The 24,972-nt window shown below is 39.5% G+C and overlaps 1 protein-coding gene across 1 annotated transcript in view; it reads left to right on the top strand.

Moving 5' to 3' along the window:
* Positions 1-24,972, top strand: part of SAMD12 (sterile alpha motif domain containing 12) — a 159,651-nt gene that overhangs the window by 64,597 nt on the left and 70,082 nt on the right. Inside the window, exons 4-5 of the mRNA XM_026841512.1 lie at positions 3,722-3,862; positions 14,639-14,710. Coding sequence (XP_026697313.1) covers positions 3,722-3,862; positions 14,639-14,710 — 213 coding nt within the window. The remainder of the gene's footprint in view (positions 1-3,721; positions 3,863-14,638; positions 14,711-24,972) is intronic.

Genomic DNA, 24,972 nt, shown 5'->3' with positions numbered 1-24,972 from the left:
TCCCTCTAGAGGCCTGTGAACTGGCAGTTGGCGCAGCTTCACAGGCTTGGGGAGAAGAGCAGTAAGCTATACCAGCGCAGGGAGATATGAGCATTTTTGATTAGGTACATCAGATTGTGCCACATTCCTTGCTCTAGGGCCAATGCCAACCTCGTTGGACCAATACTTATAGTAATGTTCTGTGGCATGCAGTGTTTCTCCCTCCATTCAAATTTTCATCTAACCTCAGCTTGATGAAATGAGATCTGCAGCAGCTAAGTCTTATTAGAAAAAATTAGGCCATCAATCCATTATTAAGCTGGAAAGCATTTTGTATTCTGTGTGTGCCCTCAGGGTGTCTCAACATTCCACGGCTGATCTGTCCTGAGTATGAGAGGGCTGGGGTTTAGGTGCTAAAAGATGTGTACAGATACTTAGGGAGTTGTGGGGTTTTTTAAAGCATTTGGTTTCCAGCCTTGCAATTAGCTAGAGCCTTGGCCCAGGTGTTTGTGACTGCAATCATTATGGTTCTATTGGTAAAGCTGCTTTTGAAAAAAATCTCCTGGTCTCTTTTATGCCTGTCGCTGCTATGACTGAGAGGTAGTGCCAGTTCTGTAGCACTGAGGAAATTTCCTGAGTTATAGGTAAAGTTCCTTTTCTTGTGTCCTAGCTAAGATCAGTGTACACGTGTTCTGCTCTTGATAACATTTTCTATCCAGCACTCTGAAAATTAAAAATCTGTCCCCAATTTGTACTGTATAGCTGTCTCTGTTTTAACTGTGATGCTTGTCAAAATGACCATCTTTTGTGTATTCTTATTAATTGCCTTTGTTATTTTTCTTTTTCAAAGACAATAGATCTTTCTATGAGATCCTTCATGCAGGTTGTTTCACAGAATCACAGAGGTGTTAGAATGCACCTCTGGCAATCATCTAGTGCAACCTCCTACTGAAAGCAGGGCCAACTATAGCAGGTTGCTCAGGTTGCCAACTATAGTCAGGTTTTGAATGTTTCCAAAGATGGAGACTCCACAACCTTTCTGGACAACTGGTTTCAGTGTTCAATAACCTTTACAGAGTTCTTATCTGAAAGAGTTAAAGAGTTATCATTTGGTGCTATGTACAGTACAGGAAGCAAGAGAGCAAAGCATCTAAAATTTTTAGCTGATTGTCAGGACCTTGGCCTTATTAACTAATTGTCTTTGGTGACTGATCCAGGCATTAGCATTATCATTTCAAAGGCATGACTTAGTACCAGAATAAAAAAATTATTCCAGTTCTGACTTGGATAATGTTCTGAGTGTTGAGGGGGGAAAAAGTATGGGGAGGATTACATTTTCTTAGTTGAGGTCATTTACTGCATTCTTGAAATGCCACATTTGGATGTTTGCATTCTTGCCTCATCACTGCCTCAACATGTCATATTGGATTTGGTGCAAGAAAGAGTTAATTTAAGACAACTTGTGCAAGCTGCTGCAGATAGTATGAGTCAAAGACAGTTTTTTCCAATAGCATTGTGCTTTGAGCCTAAGCTGCAAGAGGAACTGGCATGCCAGGAGTTGAAAAGAGACATCTCTGTTTTGTGCACATTCAACTTCCAAAGGCGGTGACTAGGGTAGAAAACCGATTTGAATATGAAATAAAGAGTTGCCCAGAGGAAGTAAAAAGTAATGACTATATCTATGTCCAAAAAGAGGTGGAGGGCACTGGATGAGGTGCCTGGCCTCTGTTCGTACTACTGTTGCTGACTCCCTGCCCTAAGATGATGTGCATGTTGGTACTCTTTAAAACTGATGACTTGTTGGGTTTTTTTTTTTGCTTTCAGTTGCTAGACTGGCATAGACCATACTCTTGTACTACTGTACTTCCTTTATAAATTGCTTTAAGATATTTTGGTGTGATAAGATGATACAAAAATTAAAGTCATTATTACTATCTGGATCACTAGGGGAATTGGACAGCTAGCATTGATCTGTCAGAGACTAATTTCCATATTTTTTTATTATATTAACCCATAGAATTATTCTTGTTTTGATTTCAAAGAAAGTTTCCCTAATCAAAAGGTCATCCTCCATAGCATGTAGTACTTCAGAGACATGGAAGGGGAAAAAATGTATATACTCTGTCATTTTTTATCTGATCAATGACATCTTGCTTTGTTAATAGTAATATCCCAGTATTTTACATTGCATCATATCAAGATCCCACTACCTGCTTCACAGAACACTTGTGAGTGAAATCTAGCAGTCATTGAAGGGTATACTACTAACTGCTTGGTTTAGGGCAAATATTGTGCACCCCTTTAGATTTTTGGCATTTATACTAAATTTTTTTAATTAAAATAATCATAAAAATTCTGTACTCATTGCTGGTCTGTATGGAAAGAGATTGAATAAGGGCCTAATCTTGCTGTGTTGAGTAACACTTTATGATGAGCTAAATCCATTCAAAAGCCACAGTAGCACAGAGACTTCTGTGTTGCAGAGGGAGTAACTTGCTCTTTGCTATCTTCCGATTTCAGAATAAAGCCTGAGAAATCAAAGAAAGGATTTTTAGTGCTTACAGTCAGAACTAGAGGAGGTAAAAAGTTGAGTCTTTTTAAAGAAGTGAACCAAATTATATGCCATTTTCCAAGTTAGTATCAGTGTAACTCCAGTGTGATTTGCTGGTATTGACCAGGGCACCTTTGGATAGCAAATGTATACACTGGGAATCAAGTAGAGGGCTGCAGGGCACTCCTCCCTGTACCAGTTCAGTGGTGAAGACCAAAGAAAGTAAATTTTGGTTTTCTTCCTAAGGTAAAGCTCTGCTTGATGCTCTGGCTCTCTGCTTGGTCCAAATACTTTCTTAGTGTTGGCTCAGTGAGTGTGCTGCCTTCCTCCTGTTTACTTATAGCATAGCAATACCCAAAAGAGTGGAGTCAGAAGTCCACTAGCGCAATCTGGGGAGTGTGGATTGTTTAATTTTTAATTTTTTTTTAACTTCTACAATCTCTGTGGTGACTATGGGTTCAATATTACCCTAATGCTAAAGATAAGTCACAAACTGGGAGTGATTACTTGCAAAGAGCATAGACTCCTTATAGTTGGACAAATGTCTTTTTATAGGTGGGCAAACATCTTTTTCAGGAATAATTTAAATATAACTGACAGTGTGAAGGGAAATTTGTGGCTATTCTTTCTCTTCCGCTGTGATAGGTTACTGTTGAGAGGGATTTGGAAGGCTGGCCCATGAAGTCCAGGGCTCTCCTGAGAAATGGAGCTATTATTCTGTAGACATACAGAATTACAACAATATTAATCCTCCGTATATCTTAAATTGATTAAATTGGTAAAAATCACTTTCACCAGTGGTTTCTTGACAGTAATGTAGATTCTTGAAAACAGGTGAGGGTCTATTTAGTCACCTGGACCAATTGTAGACTTATAGGGGATATCCCACCTGTAGGAGACCAGCTGGCACTTAAGAACAGCAATTGGTTGTCTAAAACGGCACAAGATGCCTATTTTACATGCCTAAATGTCTCACAAAGCACCAGAATGACACAGTAAATCAAAATAAAAGGGAGGAGTGGAATATAATCTCTGACAGCAAGGAAGTACCTAACTGATGAAACAAAACCTCTCAGACTGAGGTATTTCAGGGCTGAGAATTTTTTCTGTAGAAAATTATCCTGTCAGAATGAAAATATTGCCTTACTGGAAATCCTTGGGTGATTCTTCCTTTTTGCCTTTTGCATCCAGGCCGTGCTTTGCTGAGACTTACTGACAAAAAGCTTGAACGAATGGGCATTGCCCAGGAAAGCCTGCGACAGCACATTCTGCAGCAAGTCCTTCAGCTGAAGGTGAGGGAAGAAGTCCGAAACCTCCAGCTGCTTACACAAGGTATGAAAAACAATTTTGGTATGGACAGTTATTGAGATCAGGCAGGAGAAGTTTGCCTAAGGACATAAAAGGTGACTTGACGTTCTCCTGAAAGAAATGGTGCATGAAAATGTCTCATAGATTCCACATGCTTTCCAAGGTGGGAACAAAAGGTAAAATAATGCATAAATAAATAGAGATGTTCAGCTGCCTGTTTTGCATGATGAATAGGCTCCATCTACAGCTTGATAGTAGCCTTACTTAACTGTCTGCTTGCTAAGATGAAAATAATTACATATAAAGGGCAGAATTAGTGAACATGCTGTCTTTACAGACATAGTACATTTTGCATTAATTGTTTACTTTCGGTGTTAGATAAAAGAGTAATCTCTGTAACATGTTTTATGGTAAGAGCTGTCAGTGGAAAATTACCTGTTAGACTGTTTTTTGCAGATGGCTGATTCTTTTTGCCTGTTGTAATTTTATTGACTTGAATAGAGTTGCTTCTAATTTATGCTGCTAAGAAAATGCAAAACTGGGCTCAATATGGAGACCTTGATTAGAAGACAGGGAAGAAGGAGTAACAAAAAATCTCATACTTATTTTCCAAATGAGGTTAAGATGTTTTATGATGACGTGTGTTATTAGCTCTCTATTAAGGCTTTCTAACAGCTGTGGTAACATGGAAGAAAAGCAATCATTGTGGCAATAGTTCAAAGGAACATTTAGAGATCCTCTACAATCTACTATTTGCAATACTTTCTCAATGTTAAATGTTGTTTGGTAGTCCAGTGAGATAGCATTAACCACATACTTCTGTGGTGTTTTGGTTCAGTGCCCATTATATGTCACATCGTATGAAAAAAATAGAGTTCTTCAGTACATGCAGTGTATTTTTAACAAAATGTCCTTCACACATGGCATTATGTTCCTTATTAAGCCTTGCTCACTGTGTTTCGGGAAGAGCTTTCTGATTAGTTGAGTAAGCTTCATTTTATCTGAGAGAGATGTCTCAACTGAATTGTTCCTTCAGACTTGGTGTCTTGTTGATTGTGATGAGGAGCTTTAGGGCTCCTTCATTTTGCCATGATCTGTGAATATAATCTCACCTCATCTTGTGTCATGTCAAAGACAGTGCACACACTGAAGCATCAGTGTCTTCCCCAGATGTTTAGAACTGTTTTTTTCCCCTCATCCTTTCATCACAGATTCACAGAATTGTCTATGTTGGAAAAGACCTTGAAGATCATCCAGTTCAACCATCAACCCAACATTAACAGTTCCCAACTACACCAGATCCCTCAGTGCTATGTCAACCCTACTCTTAAACACCTCCAGGGATGGGGACTCCACCACCTCCCTGGGCAGCCCATTCCGATGCCTGACAACACGTTCTGTAAATAAGTGCTTCCTGATCCTTTCATCCATTATTCCTACGTCCTTTTCAGTTGTCTGGGTTCTCTCTTCACCTACATCTGGAGTGTCATTTGAGAGTTTGCTGGACTGTGAAGTTCTGGTCACCAACAATCACTGTTTTAGGCCTGCTTATGAAAGTTGAGATTTTATTGATATGGGACAATGAAGACCCACTAGCTGTAAATTTGGGTCAGTTGATCACTGCAGTCCCTATAGATTTCTCCATAAACCTGTATTTGGCATTGAGAGCTATATGGTTCCAGGCTTCTCCTTTATTGTTTCTTTCTGGTTCTTCTCTGGACACATCAACTGGTGTATGAATAATGATCAGGCAGGCAGTGGCAACTGGCCTTTCAAGGAATTCAGGACAACATCCTTTGAGATTTATTCCTTGCACATGAAGTTGAGGATACAGTTCTGAACTTTGCTAAGAGGATGAATAAACACATGCTGGACTATGAAGGACAGGCTAGTGATAGATGTACGGATGTGTGTTTAAAGTAGTGTGTCTCTGCCATGTAGAGAGAACATTGTTAGCTAGCCTGATCATATAAAGTCATGTCATCATATGCTTTAAAAAGGCCAGCACAAACTTAGAAAAAGCTGGTGGTCTGCAGTTCCTGCTGTCTTCCCCCACGATGCCGCTGGACTTTGTGTTGCACTTCAGCTCTTCTCCAGCCTTCTTAAATGGAGCTGAAGTTATGGGGCAGTACAACAGTCCATAAAACATTCCCCTGTGCAGCAGAACTGCGTTAATTGTATGATCCTGGAGTGGGGTGGGGTGGTGCACAGTGAGTGGTAGGATGACAGAAGTATTCCTATCCCTTATCACCTCATTTACACTAAATTGGAGTGTGTGTCAGTTGAAAGTGCTTGTTTGCAGGTATTAAGGTTAAGATACAATTTCTCAACTACAGTGCAGTCTGTAAAGTTGTGTGTATGTCAGTTGTTCTTCAAAACTGGTTCTGTCCCATTGCCCAGTTTCTTCAAACTGTGTCCACTCATATTCTTACTATGATTGCTACTGGAATAGTTTTTTGTAAATGCTTTTCTGTTTTTGAGAACATTTTACCTCTGAAAAGTAACATATTTGCATGCCAGGAGTTTCTGCCTTTTGGAAATTCCACTTGAATATTGCAGGTCACAGTGTAGCTGTTGTTACAATGGTGCTTTTGCTGTCCTCCAAAACGTCCTCTAAAAAGAGGAGAAAAAAAGCCCTCTGTCTGTCAGTCTATAACTCAGGAGATCATTAGGTGAAAGAAGGTGTTAAAACCCCTTTCTGAATTAATTTAGCACACAAGCTGGGTTGCAAGCAATGAGGCCCTAATTCAGAGCCCACTGATGTCAGCGAAAAGTCTTCCACTGACTTTAGTTCATACCCCAATTGAAGCTGGAGTGAACAGGGAAAGTTTTAAAAAAGCATTATGTAATACTTATCGGATATTTTAAGTGGTTTTGTGTTCTGTTGTATGCAGAGAAATTTAACCTCATTTTTAAATCTCAATAGAAAACTAACATTCTTTTCTACTCCTGTTTCAGAAAATAACTTAAAACTGTTTCATTCTTCTTCATTCAGGACACACCATCCATTCTGTTCTGGGAACCTTAGAGCCAGAATAGTATGTGATTGTGTAATTGAAGGCTTGTCTTGAGTTTTAGGAAGACTTTTCTTTGGAGTAAGAACTGCCTGATTGAGGCTATTATCAGCAGAAATGCTATTCCAACCTCCACTAGGATAGAAGGGCACAGGCCCAACTACTGATGTGTGCTTTTTTCCCAGACTTAGTGATGTTGAGGAACTAATTTGACAAAATATCTTCCAGTGTCTCTTGGGGAGAGCTGCACACTGTTGGAAACACCATTATTGTACTCTTATCACTGTAAGCCTGAGTTGAAAGATCTTTTTTTTTTTTAAAAGCCTTACATAACTACACAGAGAAGACGTTATTTTGAGCTTTTTCAGTGTGAGTCCTGCTTTTGACTAGCATAGAAGAGACTGTCCTCAAAGTGGTACAACAGTGCTGTGTGTGTTTCTGAGCAAAGTATCCATAGCCAGCAATCTGCTAATAAGGCTGAGCTTAAGAAGCATTTTTGGATTTGGATTAAATGACACCTGTATTTAAAATGACGCTGAGTCCCCTCCTAAGCTCTTCTGTGAGTTTTATATGGAGCAAAGTGCTACTTGAATATACTGCCAGGCCACAGAATGTGACAAATTTTCTTAAAAAAAAAAATTATCCTGCTAGCAAAATGTGTTAGAATAAGGCTTTGTGCTTCACTGAAAATCGTCACAGCTGTTGATACTTGTTGAAATTATTTCTTCAGTAAGTTTTCTGCTCATCCTGCACTGATTCTCAGCTACTGAAAAACATAAGTGCCTAATGGTAACCACAATGAAACTGATTTTTTTTTCCTTCCTTCAATTTCCAAAATAGTCCCATTCAAAACCTGTTACAGTACCCTAGCACTGTATTCTTTCAGGAAGGGAACTAGAGGGCCTTCAAAGATGCAGCTCATTTTCTGAGGAAGGATGAAGTATGAGCCATGTATTCTAGTGATGGATCACTCACTGGGTTTTAGTGAAACCTTTAAACAGAAACATTTTCTTCAGGGTTGATGTGGTGAGTATACCAGGACCATGAAAACCCCCTAGCTGAAACATGTTATAAGGATTTTTACAGTATTATCAGCCTTTTAATACTAGAGTAAAGGCAGGCTTGATCAAAATTTGAGCTGTTTGGCACTGAACTCTCCGAGGCTGTCAGAAACATGATGCTAGTTCCTGTTCACCTTACCTGCTTCTTCCTTGTGAATGTTGAAGGTGGGAGGAACCTGAGCACTGCCATTCCAGCTTGCATCACCTCATGTGAAGAGATTTGTTGTCATTTTTCAAAGCCTTGGAGTACTGGGCTCACTCCCATCTTCTGAATTCCCACATATGAAGACCTTCCCTGATGTGACGGCTCCAGTACACACCATGAATGATTGGGAGTTACACATCTGCCTAGAAAGGGACTTGAGTGGTCAGAAAGTTTGAAAGAACGTGTGACTTTGCAAAGCGCAGAACTGGAAGGTCATCTGGAGTTAACAGCGGATGATTGCGGCTTGTTGTCTCCCTGCTATGTAGGCTTTTTGGATACTGTGGTGTCTGAACTGCTGTTGCCTACTGTCCTTCATGTCCTCCGAAGAAGTATTGCTTGAGGTCAACACATTTCTTTGTCATCCCTGTAAAGAAGTCAGAACAACTGAGGTGTGTGATAGAGGGTCATCCTGTTACACTTGCAGGATGTACTATTTTCTTTCCTGGGTATGTTCTGGACTCGGGGTTTTGGCACATGAGGAGTCATGAGTTCCTTCCGCCAGAAATACTCTCTTTTTTTTCTGTAAAAAACAGCAGATGTTGTCTTGGTGAGCGCTCCAGGTAGGCAGTGTGTTCGCCTTCCCAGGCAGCTGGCAGGGGAAGTATGTAACACTTGAGGAATCTTGGTTTCATGTCCCTGTGGTGGTGTTCAGAGGCATGCAGCATTTGAAATGTTGACTGTCCTCTTACCAGGCACCCGTTCTTTTGTTTTCATTGTCTTGACCTCACCTTTTTCTTTTCCTTAACCTTGAAGCTTCCAGCTAGTCAGGAAGGGCCTTCCTTCTTATAGCACAAATTACTATGCAAATGTTTCTTGCATATGCTGCATACATGGCATCTATCCAAGGCACAGAAAAATACACTTAATATTTCAGAAGAGTTCCTGCAACTTAGTTGCCAGCTGATTTCCTTTGCTCCATGCTCCTGTTATGCTCCAACATCTCTGGGAGACCTTGTGAATTGAACACAAAGTATGGCATAGAAACACTGTCAGAAATTACCCAAAAGTTGTAGTTTATCCCTTATCATGGCATCAAAACTGTTCCAATACTCAGTGTGCTAAATTGTCTGATAATAGGTAAAGAAATCTTAACCTTCTTCTCGATACGGGTTTATTTTCACTATAGGTCCATACCCCTTTTACTCCTTTCCATCATATGTCTTTTTTTCCTGTACCACTGTAGGAATCATAGTACTTGTACTTAACACTGCTTTTCGAAGACTGTAAAATGACTTTGCTACCATCCCTTAGACTACAAAAAAGCAGTCTTTGTTGTATTTTTTCCACTTCCAGTCAAGGACATTTGCAACACTTAAAGAGGGTGTAGGCTCTGGAGTCAGAAGCGTGGTTGTTCTTGAGAGGCTTTTCAGACTTTAGGCACTGTTAAGACTTCTGAAAATCAATTTTTTCAGGTTACAAGTATGCACTGAGGGGCATTTTGTAGTTTTCATTTATTTTAGCTGAAGCAGAATATTGTATGTGGAGTGTGTATCTGAGCGCAGATAAAATGTTTAAAAATACATGCATCAGTGACAGTAAATATCACATTCCATCTATGGCATCAGTTATTTGAATTTCATGTGGCTGGTTTCTAACCTGAAGAATATACTTTGCAGTACAGTCAATGGTCCCTGGTAGACCATTGAATTATCATGGTTCTGTTAGTTACCTTTTAGCTATTGCTGTGATGCTAATACATATTCATATCAAATAACCGAGTGATTCAGCTGACAGGTAAAATAAGTTCCAATACACTGGACAATACATTGTAATGCACTCTGGATAGGTTTAACACAGACTTGTCCTTCAGTGTACATAGTATATTAGTTTGGATTATGAATAAGAAAACATGTATACAACTATGAAATTTTTATTGATGAACTTCTACATCAAGATTTTAGCTGTATAATATTATGATGTGCTTGTGTTTTTATGTGTTTCTATAAATAATATTGCAGCTCAGTCTACTGAGAATTTAGTATTAGCTGTTTTGTATAATTGCAAGGACATGATTGCAGTTGTCTGGTTTTATTATTATATTAATGTTGATTTTTTCTTTTTCATTCTCACTTTTCAAATTTCTCAGAAGACAGTCTACTGCAAAATTTGTTCTGGAAAGTTTAGTCCTTTCCTATGCTAATGCATACCTAAAACTGTCTTACATGTTTGATGAATAGATACTACACACACACACACACACATACATGTATTTCCCTACTCATGTGTAAATTGGAAAGAGAAAAAAGAATTTTGCTCAAGGTTTTTTTTTTTTTAAAAAAAAAAGAAGATATTGCTGTTTGTGCTGCAGCCAGTTATGACAGACTTTCAACTAAATAGGAAAGTTTTGAGCAGTCAGAGGCTGTGATTTAACAACAGCTGTTTGTGATCAGTGCCAGTAGAAATCACTGGTTTTCACACAGGCGAAAAGAACAGGCTGGGAAAAGGGATTTCAGGAATAGGTACAGTCTTTCACACAGAGTTTAAATAAATCAAGTCTATGTATTGTAAGATGGTGCCATTTACAGTGTAACGTATTTGTAATTTCTAGTGAGATTTTTCCAGAAATCAGATTTAGAATAAAATTAGTGTTGATAGGGTTTTTTTATAAAAGAATTGAGGAAATCAGAGCCCTAACTATACTTCAGACACTTTAGAAAATACATAGAAATTTTCACTACTTCAAATGCTTCAAATGCAAAACCTGACTGTCTTCATCAGCTAACACCAAACTGAATGGATAGTGTTGGAAATAAGATAAGAAATGCCATTCTTGGTCAGATCCAGTATCCCTCTGTCCCACTACTCTGCCTTGGAGAGTAGCAGGTGCTGTTTAGGCAGAGCCCAGAACCCTGGCTCCTTCCTCTGGTCTCATCCCCTTGGGCTCCCCAGCATCCAGAATTGTTGCATTAGAAAGAGTACTTCCCCACCTAATTCTTTTAGTATCCATTGAGTATCTGTCGTACTCTGTCATGAAACAAGTTGTTCACAACGATTTTTTTTACAAACTAGAATATAGTCACTGGCAGCCTCAGTGGTGCTGAAAGTGCCAAAGCCTATCTTGGCATGCCTTCAACTGGGTACCTGCTGCCTTCCACGGAGACTCTAAACAATATACTATTATGTGCACGCAGTAGCAGCTACACATCCTCTGTATTTCAGATACACCAGTCACACCTGAGATGTCAGATGAATGATTCCTGTTGCTCTCCATTATTAGAGAAACTCAGTGTGGCTGCCAGATGTATTTGTCTATGTGGTGGATGACTAAACTTAGGTGCGATCAATTCCCACTCGCTCTGCCTAGATGTAAACTCCTACGCTGAGAAAAGTTGGTCTGAATGCTGGATGTATTGGCCTTTTCACCTGGACGTGTTTTGGCAACACCATCTTTCTGATCTTTATGAAACTGGTGATGATGATGCCTGCATGAATGTGTTCTGTTTGTTTCACCTTATTGGCACTTTTAACAAATATTAAAGTCGCTTAAAGCCTTTTTGAAAAAGTAAAATAAAGTTTTTCTGTGTTGAATCCCTGAAGGTGAACATTGCCAAATAGTTCAAAAGCATTTTTCTTCCTGTTGTTACTAGCATTTATGGCCTGTGCAATAAAGATTTATAATTACTGTAGAGATTCGAGGGAGGCAGAGAAAAACCCTCTCCTTTTTATGCCTTTGTAAAGTTGTTTTCTAAGTTGTGTAAAAAGAACCTGTTTTATTTAAAAGCTTCTCTTTTTTTCATTCACATTCTTTAAAAGCCTTTCTGCAATGCAATTTTTAAAATGAATGTGTTTCTATTCAAATAAAAGTTTACTCTTAATGGCTTTTATGCTTCATATGATAAAGCACCTTCATTTACTTAGTTATACATAGGCAGTCAGCAGTGTTATGAACTGTTTCTTTATTACTAAGCAGTATGCAGATCTCTGGCATCTTCCTCAAAGGACAGGGTGGGTTTTTTTAAACTCTTTATTTGACATGATCATAAAGCATGGGTACTAGCCCAGTGTTTTATGACATTCTCAAGTATGATTAATAATTTTAACTATGCTGGTTCCCCTGTAAGATCAATATTATAGAATTTTTTCAGTCACTGTTTGAATGGATTTTAATTGAAATTGATTCCCTATAAAATAATAAATTGAAGTGTATTAACAATGATCTTGTGGTCCTTGATGTTAAGGAGCTCTGAATTCTAACAAAATTCTGAACGGTTTTCAAAAAGTACCCAATTTTCCTCTATGCAGCCTAAGTATTCATAAAGCACCTGTACTTAAGTGCTAATTCCAGCAATTAATACAGCAGCCTTAATTTGCAATATGAATGTGAACGGAAATGTGGAAGGGTATTGTTTTTTCAAAAATGTATTTTTCTGTTTGTAGTTCAGCTACAGCTGTATTGTGTGATCCTAAAATTTAAATGTATACTGCTATGCATAGTGTTACCTTCTTTTATCAGTAAAAATACCTCCCAGTCACCTGACTCATTACAAGCTGCCTGTACAAAGAAAGGATACATTGAGAAAATCTTTAGTGACAAGTTCTGTAAGAGTTTCAGTGTTTTTCCAAAGGTATCAGCTGTAAGGGCTTTGAGTCATTTGACTGTTTTTCTGAATGACGCATTGAGTTTTAGGCAGTATGCACATGGCAATACCACACAGTTCTGATGCTCTTCAACCACACTGAGGTTACGTCCACATCCTAGAGCTTATTCTCAGTTAAGCTTATCCACATCATTGCAAAAGTAGTTGTTTTACATACATTTGGCTTGTACAATGACTTCCACCTGAAGACAACCTGATTAGAAAATAGCCAGACTCAGGACTGCATGCATCATTTTATATCCAGGCAGCCTGATATAAATTGTCAGAACTGTGACTTGGCATACTCATTCAACTATACAAGAAAGCTGGAGATCTCATCCTTAGGAACTGTAGGGATAAGCAAGTTAGAGACTTTTTTATGTGAACAAAAAGGCATGTCAAGGTTCCCCTTCAAGCTTGAGTGCAATCTGAAGGCATACACATTGATGTGGTCTTAGAGTTTTGAGTCCTCTTCATTAGAAACGGGATTCAGATCTTCCCATTCACTGCATCTGGGATACCCATCAGGTGACATTTGATGATTTGTGATGGAGTTGAAGCAACCCCAACACCTGAGCCTTGAAACAATTAATTTTGTCAAATTCTTTCATTCCTTACTGAGACCAGTTGGGAGGCTTACTGTTGGTAGTGTCAGCTGGCAGACTCTGAAGTCCAGTTCTGGGGGTTTTGTGTTGAGAGAGTACCGTTGTGTAGAATTTTCAAGAGCTGGGTTTTGAGAGAAAGGCCTGAAAGAAAAAAAGGTCTTGCGCAGCAAGAAGAGGAGGTTCTTTCTGATTATGCCTTTGTTCAGGGAGCAGCAATGCAAAGCTTCTGTTATTAAAAATTATTCTGCAAAGTCTTTTAAGCTGTCTGTTTTTTTCTTCTCTTTCCTCTTTGGCGTATATCAGAGGTGGAGATGGAGAAGTAATGGTAATCACATTTCCTTCTTTCTTTAAAGTGTTATGTCATTCCAGTCTTCTTGAGAAATAAATAGGAAAGTCATCTTTCTTACTCTATTCCTTTTTGTCTTTCATTCCTTTAAGAACTTCTGAGTAACTGAGGATTGTTGATAAAGTTGAGCCAAGAGATTAGTATCATAGAATCACAGAACACCAGATTGGAAGGGACCTCAAGTATCATCTGGTCCAACCTTTCTTGGCAAAAGCACAGTCTAGACAAGGTGACCTGTCACCCTGTCCAGCTGAATCTTAAAAGTCTCCAACATTGGGGAATCCACCACTTCCCTGGGGAGATTATTCCAATAGCTGATTATTCTCATTGCGAAAACTCTTCCTCTTGTGTCCAATCAGAATCTCCCCAGGAGTAACTTGTACCTGTTACCCCTCATCTTTTCCATGTGACTCCTTATAAATTACCTCCTGCTCTAGTTTTCTTTTGTTGATTTTCCTTTACCCTGGGTGTTTAAAGGGCTTATTAGACTACAGTTGTCTGGTGAGGAGTTTCTTTAGCTTGTTCCAGAGAGTGTAGCTGTATGAAATGCTTTTCAGCCACTCCTTGTGATTTTCTGTCATAAGGTGCCAAAATGATCCAGCTGTATTTAAAAAGTCTTGGATGCCAGAAGGAGCAATCAGCATTGTCTTAGACAATGGACCAGCTTTTAAAAGTGTCAGGCAATTAAGGATGTAGATAGACCTTTGAAAATTCTCTATGCTGATCACTCCCATGGTGTCACAGCAGTTACAATTCTCGGTCTAAACTTTAAAAACTTTGAAGTAAACAAACTATATTTTAGAGAAAAGGGGCAGAAAAGAGGAAGGGAGGGATAGTCCTACCTCTAAAGCTCCACTGACAAATCAGTTGTCACTGGGTAGTTTCTGAATGCATTCTTCTCTAGACTCAAACTTGCCCAGCAGTGCAGCTGCCATCCATTTTGTTAGAGCTGTTGACTGTGAACTAACCACTGATGTTGTTGACTTTTGTAGATCTCTACTTAAACCTGGAGCATGGTTTTTTGAGGGTCATAGAAAAGCAGCCAGCCCTTACAGCCCATCAAGGTAACGAATGTCTTTTTGCTGGGATGTATCTTCATAAAATGAGACATCTATGAGCTTTTTTTGTCTTTTTTAAAAAATGTTTCCTTTAGGTGTAGAGCTTTTTTCAGTTATCACTGTGAAAATAGTGTTTCATTTTCTTCTAATCCTAATAAGCTCTTCCCGAGTGAATTACTATAATTTACTGATATTTGCTTGCTAGAATTGTTTGTTGATGAATTTTCTTTCTCCCTTCTTAAATATCAGCTGTTGTGTGACTGTTGCTTTGTCAGCAATTCATGTTTTCCTTTATTATACTGTTACTGCTATTATTGAGAGCTCTTTGGTTCCCCCTAGTAATGGGGATGTCACTGTGGGAATTTTACTGTACTTCTACATAGCTTAGCTGATTGTATGGTCATTCTTGCATGAGAATATATGTTTTACTGATTTCTTCAGTGTTTTCTCATGATCCACATTATGAGAACCCATGCTATTTAGGTGAGCAATGTAAACAGATGCTGGGACCAGAAGATAGGAATCTTTTTATCAGGGATGTCTCTAGGAATCAGGAGCACCTAAAGCTAGTGTCTTCTTTAAGTTTCTGCTGCTTATAATTGATTTAGCTAGAGTCTTTGGGAAAGTCTTTAGCTGACTTAAAACTTGATCCATACTCTTCATGCACACATTCTGCATCAATTTTAGTACTGTGAGCAAATAGCAAGAGTGGCTACTCCACTAAGAATGTCAGTTTATGTCTACCACCAGCTACGGGTTGGTTTTATTCCAATTATCTCCCTTTGAAAATCTGAGACCTCAACTTTGCTCCTGGTTCTGTGAGGGCAAATGAAGGAGTCATGCTCCATTGATTTCAGCGAAATGTGAAACTAGTTAAAATGAGAACGGGATCAACCCCATTTTTCCTCTACAGCATGAGACTATAAAGACCATTCAAATCAATGAAGGGTACCAATGACTTTTCTGACCTTTGAATCAAATCCATAAACCTTTTTAGTAGCTTAATTAAAACCACAAATACAGAAACATAAGTGTTCTGTTCTCTAACCCAACATAGGTCTATCTAAAATTGAAAAATATGATCTCTTGCTGATTTTATTGCATCAAAAATACAACTTTGATATTTTTTTTCTCTTTAAAACTAGGGTTACATAAAGCCTAGTTTTCACTTGGTCTCAAAATCTCTTTTGATGATGTACTGCCTATGTTATTTGTAATCCTAATTTCATAATCACTGTTGAAAATGAAAGCCACAAAACTTGCTTTTATCTTACTCTTTTTATTCGTTTTCTTTACTAAAATGTCATAATCAAAGATAAAAACAAGTATACTGTCTTTTAGCTTGAGTAGTTTGAAGTGTCTTTGTTGCTTCTTACATTAGCCAACAAAAAGTTGGCTGTCTGGTTGAACTCATTGTTCACGTTCCTCAAATAATCAATGAAGAACAACGGCCACCTCCAGAGAGGTGCCCTTCTAAAACAGATGCCCATGATAGGTGCAATGCATTGCCCCTCTAGATGTTCCTGCCTCTATTAGAGGACTCGCCATCTAATTTGGGATGGCTAAAATTAAATAGAGGAAAAATATGCAGTAGCTCTTCCCATTTTTTGCTTCTCAGCATGAAGCATATAACAAGTGACATTACCCACTTTTAATTTGACACCAACATTCTACTGCCTTAGTATATTAATTTTGTCTTTATCTGTACCTGTTGGCAAATTCTGCTTATGTTGTGCCCTTAAATTGCCTTTTTTTTTTTGTACAATAGTTAACATCATCTTTCATATTCTGTTACTTTCTATGAACATTTTTGTAACTGAGCTAACTACTGCTCATGGTAGTAGAATTAAAACATCAACCAAAAAGGTTAAAATTAATGAGTTACAAGTTCTGGGTTAAGGGATTTTGGCATTGTGTTCTTACTTGTTCTTACATTTAAATGGTCCTTAAGTCTGAAGCAGACAGGGACTTATTTTATATAATTTCTTGGGATAGGTTTATAATTTACCTGTGGTTCGGCAATTTTTCTCAGACATGAGTTCTTTAATAACTACAGTTAGACAGATCCTAGTCCTCTGAGTTCTTCCTTTCATCTAGATGTTGTTGAGCCTGATAGAAATATTAAACTATTATTATTATTTGATTGTGGCTTTTGTTGCCTCTGTGGAGCTGGATCCAGTCTTACACAGGAAGGCCGGGACCAGGCTGAGAGCCCCAGATGAAATGTTCATTGGGAACTGAACTTTTGCTTTATAATTCAGAAAACTTGCTGAAAATTTTTTCCCTTTCATATAATTAATTAGTACAGGCAATGAAGGTGTAAGTCTATTGAAAACCGTGAACTTCATAGTTTCAATTAAATAGGAAAGCTGGTAAAACCTATCATAAAATGACTTGAAATAATAACACAGAAGAGCAACTAAAAAACCAAGCTTCTTTATATGTCTTTTGTTTGGGCTTTCTGTGTCTCCTTTAAAGCTCTCTTGCATTCTCATGAGCTCGTTCGTTTTATTGAATGCTAAAGCCTTTTACCATCTGCCAAAAGGTTTTATTTTGGGGTTTCCTCTTATGTGGGAGGGTGATTTCCTCCTTCCCTTCGTGCTAGTTTCATTGCTATCTTTAGGACCAGAGCCTACTGGAGACCTTCCTGTCTCCCTTTTATTACACAGCCTCCTCCTTCCTTGCTGCAAAGTTCCCGCTCCCGAGGGCAAAGAAGAAAACAAGAACTGAAGCTGCCTTTTTAGGCTGCCTGGCTGATGCAGATGGCTTTTGTTTTAAACACAGGAGTCCAGTTCCTGGAGTGCAGGGCTGTGCACACACAGCAGCAACATTCCTCGGGGTGGGTGTTTTTAGGAATGGTTCCTGCATGAAGGCGTGTAAGTGCCCCGTGCTTTGGCTACAGACTGTGATGGGCTTCTGAAAAAGGGTGCTGCAATCTGTATCATTTACTCGAAAAGCAATTTATTCTTCTCTATTTGTTAGTCTTTTACATCAGCACGTTAATCCAACCTGTTCTGCCACTATTAAGACATCTATAGCCATAGCCATTTAGTTTCTTCCTGCTATGGGAACTTTTAGGTGTTTAATTTTTCTATGAATGTATTGATTTCCTATCTTTACCTTTCTTGTGCTGTAGAGAAAAAGAGGTGAAATTGGAGGTGTTATATTTGCAGAGGGATAGAATTGCATCTTTTTTTTTTTTTTTTTCTTTCTGAGAGTAAATTAAAGTAGATGCCAGTCTGGGTTTTTCAGCTTAGCTCTCAAGGATGCAGGGAGTACAGCTGCAGTAGGATGTGACTATCCAGGTGCTGAGCCATGAACATGGCAGGAGGAGGCTGCGAGTCCTGATCAGACACCTCCATTTAAATCTTTGCTGTGGAACTCTTCAGGTATCTGCTATCATCTCTCTTGAAGTAGATGCTGTGTGGGGGAAACAAAGGGTCTTGCCTTTTCCCTTCAGCCACTGCCTGCTGGGAGTGAGAGCAGTCTCTGAGGAGCATGCAGTCCTGTTACTGCCTGTCCTAATTTGCTGTACAGCTGAGCCTGTGACTGGAGGCAGTCTGAATGTGGAGGGTGCAGGCACAGGGAGTTGCGCTGGGTGTCAGGTCACCTCCTGAGAGTTCTGCCAGGATCCATATCAACCACATTATGCCTCCGCTGAGCGTATTTCTGGCTTTCCTTTTTTGATTTTTTTTTTTTTTTTAATCACTGGCATTACACCAACCAGCATGTTAGATAACAATAGGAATCTAATATTATTTTATTTGTGATTAGCTCATCTCTTGGACTCTGAGATGTTCTAATCTTTATCCTTCCATCATCAACCAGCACTTTTCGAAGCTCTATCCTTTGGTTTATTTACTCTCCCTCTGTAATTGAGAACTTTATTGTCTATCGCTATGAAAGATTGTCAGTGCTTAAAAATAAATGATCCATCTTCCATCCCTTCAGTGCATCTAGATTTTATGACTATAGGAATCTAATGAAAGGTTGAAATGGGAATGAGGAGGATGAGGGTGTCCCAGGGTGTTACCTAAATGTCTGATCTACAGATGAAAAGGGATGCTGGGATTTTGTTCAGCAAAGTGCCAGTAAAACTGCTTGTTTCTTAGCACTGGCTATTTTAATGACATTCAGTTCCAAACTCCAGGTACAGTATTGCACAGAGAGGTCAGTGGTGCCCATTTCTAACAACAGAATGGTGCAACATAACACAGCAGCCTGAGATGGCATTCTGAAAAATAAGGGCTATGTGAAAAAATTTCAAGCAGGAGACACACGTTATCTCCTCATTTAGAAAGCAATGCATTGTACTTCTGAATAAACACAGTTTTCCATGTTCTCTCTGTCACACAGATGCACACACATGCACACACTCTAATTGGATAAAAACGTAAACAGTAAATTAAGGATATGATTAAAAATTAAACAGCCACTGCAGAAACCATCAATAGTAAGTGCTTATTAGCTTACATATAACAGCATGCTGGTGTGCTAGCTTCAAATTGGCTGCTGAAACTGATTTGCAGCAAATAAGGCCAGCTTTCCGAAAGGATATTTCTGGGTTTCAGTAATCAGACCCTCAGCTCTGATTGCTTGTTTTGTTCCTTCACAATTTTTGCCAGCCTTTTTAAGTAACTGATAATATGCATTACTTTCTTGAACTATAGTGGGCGATATGTTTAATTCTTCACCTCTGGTGCTTAGCAGAATAAGACAGTATGGGACTGGTCCAGCTTTGTCCCATCTCATGCCTTGTGAGACTTTTACGATTTGCCCCTCAACTCCATCCCCTTTTTCTGCAGGCTTCATCAGAGCCCCTGTCCATCCTGTGACCCACATTGCAGATTGTTTATTTACATCTGTTCTGCATGATAAGATGAAGGGAAAGTTGATTTATACATATTCACCTGCCCATCCGAGGTCTGCATCCACACATGCATGCCTGTGATCTGCAGACCAGCTCCTTCTGGCACTGCATGGCAGAGACTGCAGTTTCTGGAAAGGGCACCTTCCAGCTCCATGGTCCCTTTCCATCCCCTCTCATAATATTTATGCCTGACTTTCTTGTGTGTACTGCACATGGAGTACTGCGTATCAGAGAATAAGATGTTTGACCATCTTGCTTCATTAGAGTCAGTGTGGTTTCGAGCTAGAGCAAGTGATTCTCAATAGAACTGTTACAGCCTGGATTCGACACTGGCAGACCAATGTTAGCTTTAAATATTTAGGGGGAAGTTGAAACAAGGTTAAGGACCTCTCAAAATTGGGACTAATCTGGAAGAGCTGAGCAAAGCAGGATCTTGTCCAGTGAGCTTCATCTTCTTGGCTGTTTGCTTTTCAGGTGGGTTGGATAATAAGTTTATGTGAACAGTACATGGTACAAAGGAGCTTTTGCATACTTGTTTCCTGCTTTCCTATGGCCAAACCTGAGTGCTGCTTACTCCGGAAGGCAGATGAACTTTGTGCTTATTATCTGGATGTCCTGTGTTCATTTAGGCTAGGGACCTCCTTCCCTCTTTTCTCCTGCCAGTCAAAAGCAAGGAATGAATGCGTGTTACTTGAGTTAAAGATCTATAGTCAGCCCAGTATCAGTGTGTTGTATATTCTGTATATATATTCTGTAAAAAAAACCTTAATTCCACCTTCCTGTGAGAAAACAGCACATCCCTTGAATGGCTGCCAAACTACTTGAATGTGGGCTGCAGGTGGCTCAAATGTGGTTTTTGTTAAAACACAGCTGGAAGATGATTTCTGTCATGAACACCTCAGCCTTGTCAACTGTTCTGTGCTTGTTCTGCTCCAATTGGTGTGGTCAGCATTTGGAGCCATGCAGTGAGTGGGTGGCTCTTTGGTAGCTGCTAGTGGTGTAGTTCAATGTTGGCTGCAGCCATGCTTTGGAGAGCTGAGCAAATGAGTGATAAATAGGAGCAGTACTGTTCAGGATTGCCTTCAGTCACTTAGACAACTGACTTGTGTTTCGAGGGATATGAAATCTGCCCTTATTGGGGTATTCACAGTGGGAGTTCTGGATGTAGCAGGGGATTAGTATGAGAAGGGGTGGTGTAGCTCTAAGAAAGCAGAGGAGATGGTGGGTGTGAACAGGGTCTGAGATGCTGAGTGGGGTGCCTGCAGCTGCTGAGAGCCACTGATGAAGCCAGGATCCTGGATTGGGTAGACTCAGTATGGGCTTCACTCTTGCTTTCTGTGTTTTGTTTCCTGACTTTGCCAAAGCCTTTCCAACATGATGGCATCCCTGTCCAGCCACCAATTCTCAGACTGGAGAGAAGGAAGTGGAAGCCAAGGGTACACAACGTGCCCAGGTGAAAGACAGGGAACATGGTCGGAAACCCACTGGCTTAAGCTGATAAAGCTGAATCGCTGTCAGCCACATAGGGAAACCTCTCCAGAGTGGTCTCAAGTGTACAGAATACCACAGGGAGCAATTCTTTTTCTTCTCAAAGTCCTGAAGAACAGATGGATCTGACATGTTTATTGCCTTAAGCTGTCTTGTTTTATCAGCACATCAGATCTAGGTGCTTGACAGATGTGCCAAACAGAAAATAAAATTCATCCATGCCCAGTTGTGTGGGGTTTAGCATCTCTAGTTCCTATTTACAACCATCTCTTTATTGTCCATGTTACAGCTTGAATAGCTTGAAATTTTAAAACCTGTATTACAATTGCAAAAGAATGAAATAATAGCTTTTTGAAGCCAGCAACATGTTTGCTCAAAAGTTATTGCAACACAGTTCTGAATATCAAAAGCTGATTTTATTCACATCTACCCCATTCCTGTTTCTTCCCCCACCAGACACTTGGATTCTATGGGGGATGAAGCAGCATGCGCTTCTGCATCTTTTTTCACAGCAAGGTATCTGTCGTGGTTTTTTCTTCCTTCCTCTTCAAAAAAATCAAAGAACTAAAAATCGTGCTAACATACTGCAGTATTTCCAACAGTTGCAAACCATGCAGTGCAAAGTGGGTATGAAATATTTAATGTGATTTTAAATTAAAACTGTGCTACATATTTACTTTTTTGAAGAAAAGTACATTGGATTTATTTGAATTTCAGACAGCAAAGTAAAGTTAGATCTTACAGGTTCTTGTAATTATTTAAATTCATATTTTTCAAGTGTATAGCAGTGAGTACATGCTGCTGAAATGCAAGGGAAGTCAGACAACAGAACTGGTGAAAGTCACTGGTTAAACACCTGTTGTTGAAGAGCTAACTTTTTTTACTTCTGCAGGTGCAGAGATAATATCTCTTTCATGTTTGTTCAGCTATTTCAATTCAGTGACTATTTCATTCAAAAGTAAAAAAAACACTTTGGAGGAAAAAAAAAGCTGAAAAGCTTGTTTTCCTCTTTTAATCTGTAAACAAAATCTGTGCAGTAGAGGATAAGATCTGCCAGTTCTGCAATCTTGAGAAATATGGCAACCAGAACTGACATTCAGTTCACCAAGGTAATGCTTCCTTGCTTAATGAGACCAATTACTTTAAAAGTATAATGATAAGCTTATTTTTGCCTTGATTATGTGGCTTATTTGGAAAATACTGTTCTTCGACATTTTTGCTGCATTTCACTTTTACATACTAAGATCTATTTTGTAACTAGAACTTAACATGAATCCCCCCCCCAACCCTACCTAGCATAGTTTATCATTACTCGTGCCCAAATATAATGAGAACACATGGTATGAAAATCAATAGAGAATTGTGTATAAAAGTGCCAGTTGTGTAAATAAATATCTGTAGGTTGTGTTAACTGAAAAAGAAATGTCATATTTATTGATACATGTTATATTTAAATTTATGTCAACAAGCTGACAAGTTCAGTCTTACATCTGGAGTCAACTGCCCACAAGCTTATGACAAATAGTTTTGGTATTTTTGAATAGATAACAGAAGTATTGATAGGAGAGGTCCAATGGGTAAGGAGCATTTTAACTATCAGGAACTATTAACAGAAAGTAGTTGTATGGAGGACACAGAGGAGCAAGTAATCCTTTCTGGTTTAGAGGTCCAGGCACACAAAGGACAAGGAGGTAGCTGGGAGGAGCCAACGTGGGTTTACTAAGGGCAAAACATCCTGTTTGACTTCTGTGGTGAGAGAACTGGCTGTGTGGACAAGGGAGGAGCGGTGCATGTTGTATACCTGTGTCACGTCCCACTCGCAGGCCTGGTTTCTCATCTTTCACAACCGGGACTTTACAAACACCTTTCATGTGGTCTCCCACAGTGTCCTTGTAACCAAATTGCTGATTTATGGAATAGATAAGGAGACAAGAAGTGGATGGACAACTTAGTGACATCCCTAAGGGATTGATACAGGGGTCAACACTGTCCAAATATGTTTGTTAGTGACCATAATGATGGGACAGGGTGCACCCTCAGCAAATTTGTGGGACGATACCAAATTGAGGACAGCGCTTGATGTGCTGGAGGGCAGCACTGTCTCTCAGAGACATCTGGACAGACTGGAAAAGTGGGCTGACAGAGACCTTAGGAAGTTAAACAGAGTCCTGCATCTGTGATGGAATAACCCCCTGTACCAGTACAGGCTGGGGGCTGGCTGGCTGGGGAGCACTTTGCTGAAAAATACCTTGGGATCTTGATAAACTACAATTTAAATATGAACAAGCAGTGTGCCCTTGCTGCAAAGGAGGGCAACAACATGCTGTGATGTACAAGCAGCAGTGTAGCCAGCAGGTCAAGGGAACTGATCATTCCCTTCTGTTTGGCACTACTGAGATGACATCTTGAGCAGTCTGTGCAGTTTTGCGCTCAGTATGAGAAAGACACTGACAAACTGAAGTGAGTCAATGGATAGGTCACCAAGGCAGACAGGGGTGGAGCACATGATGTAGGAAAAGAAGGTGAGGGCTGGGTTTGTTCAGCCTGAAGACAAGGTTTGAGGGGTCTTACTGTTGTCTGCAACTGCAGAAAAGACAGAACCAGTTTCTTCTCAGATGTGCATGGGGCCAGAACGAGAGTCAATGGGCACAAGCTGTAATACGGAAAATTCTAACTAAATGTAAGGGGGGAGAAAAAAGGGAGAAGAAAGGGAGAAAAAAGTGGAACAGGCCCAGAGAGAGTGGATCTTCATCCTTGCAGGTATTCCAAACTCAACTGGACATGGCCCAGAGCAATCTGCTCTAACACTTACTCTTCTCTGAGCAGGTCTCTCTGGACTAGAGACCTCCAGAGGTGCCTGTCATCCTGCATGGTTCTGTGATTGATAGATGCCAGTGTGTGAGCTAATTGACCTTTGTGGGTCACTCTAAGAGGAGTAGGAACCATTAGAGATGTTTTATGTGATTTGCTTTAGGCATCTACTATGGTGCAAATTGAATCTCACTTTGGGAGATCCTGATCCCTTCTCTGGTATGACAAGCTGAATAGATGCCTACCCTTGGTCAAGTGAATCATGTCTAGGCTATCTAATAAGAGTTAAAAACTAGAGAGGGTTACTTTTGTTTCTGAGGGCAAAGGAAATTATTGAAGGAATTTACTTTATGCTTTATTCTGAGTAATCAGGAGGAAGTGGTTGAGAATTTGAAGACAGAAGGATTTTGTGAGTGAAAATGATCACAAAAGAGTTTCTGATCTGAAGGAGAGGAAGGAATGGGTAAAAGCAGTTGAATAATGTCAAAAGGCTTTAAAAGAATTAGTTTCTTTGAACTTTGAAATAGATAGGCAAGGGCTAGGAAGAGAGGGAAAAGAAATTTCAAGGAACTGACAATATTTTGGAAGGCGAAATACTACAGTCATGGCAGCAGACTGTTCCACTGAAGGAGGAAGACACAAAATATCACAGGTACTTCAGGCCCTCTTCAAATACTTGAAAATCATGAATGTTACAACTAGTGGGAACAAGAGAATTCATAGCTAAGGGAAATTTTTTATAAGTAGCACAAACGTGTAATTTAATGCATTGCAACTGTAAGGGGTATTAAAATTCAGGGGTTTTAAGACTATAGAAATAAGGGAAAGAAGGAAATTAGGGTTCTGTTACTTTGTGGACAAGGAAGGGAAAGCTGGTCACAAAGTGGAGGATGAACACCAGCCTTTCTCGGATTCAGTTTTCCCAAACAGGTTAATTGTGGCTGAGTGTTTGGAATAGTTAAATAGAGGGAGAAGAGCACAAGCTGGAATGGGGGACATACATGAAATATATGGAGAGAAGCTGGAGGCAGTCAAGTCATAGGGGTCTCCTGAAACTAACCCCTGAGTACCTGGGAGTCAAATGAAACCAGCCCTGAAC

The sequence above is a fragment of the Athene cunicularia genome (genome assembly GCF_003259725.1).
Source record: "Athene cunicularia isolate RWA chromosome 2 unlocalized genomic scaffold, athCun1 chr2_part1, whole genome shotgun sequence".
In the NCBI taxonomy this organism is placed as follows: domain Eukaryota; kingdom Metazoa; phylum Chordata; class Aves; order Strigiformes; family Strigidae; genus Athene; species Athene cunicularia.
This window is presented reverse-complemented; position numbering and strand designations above follow the sequence as displayed.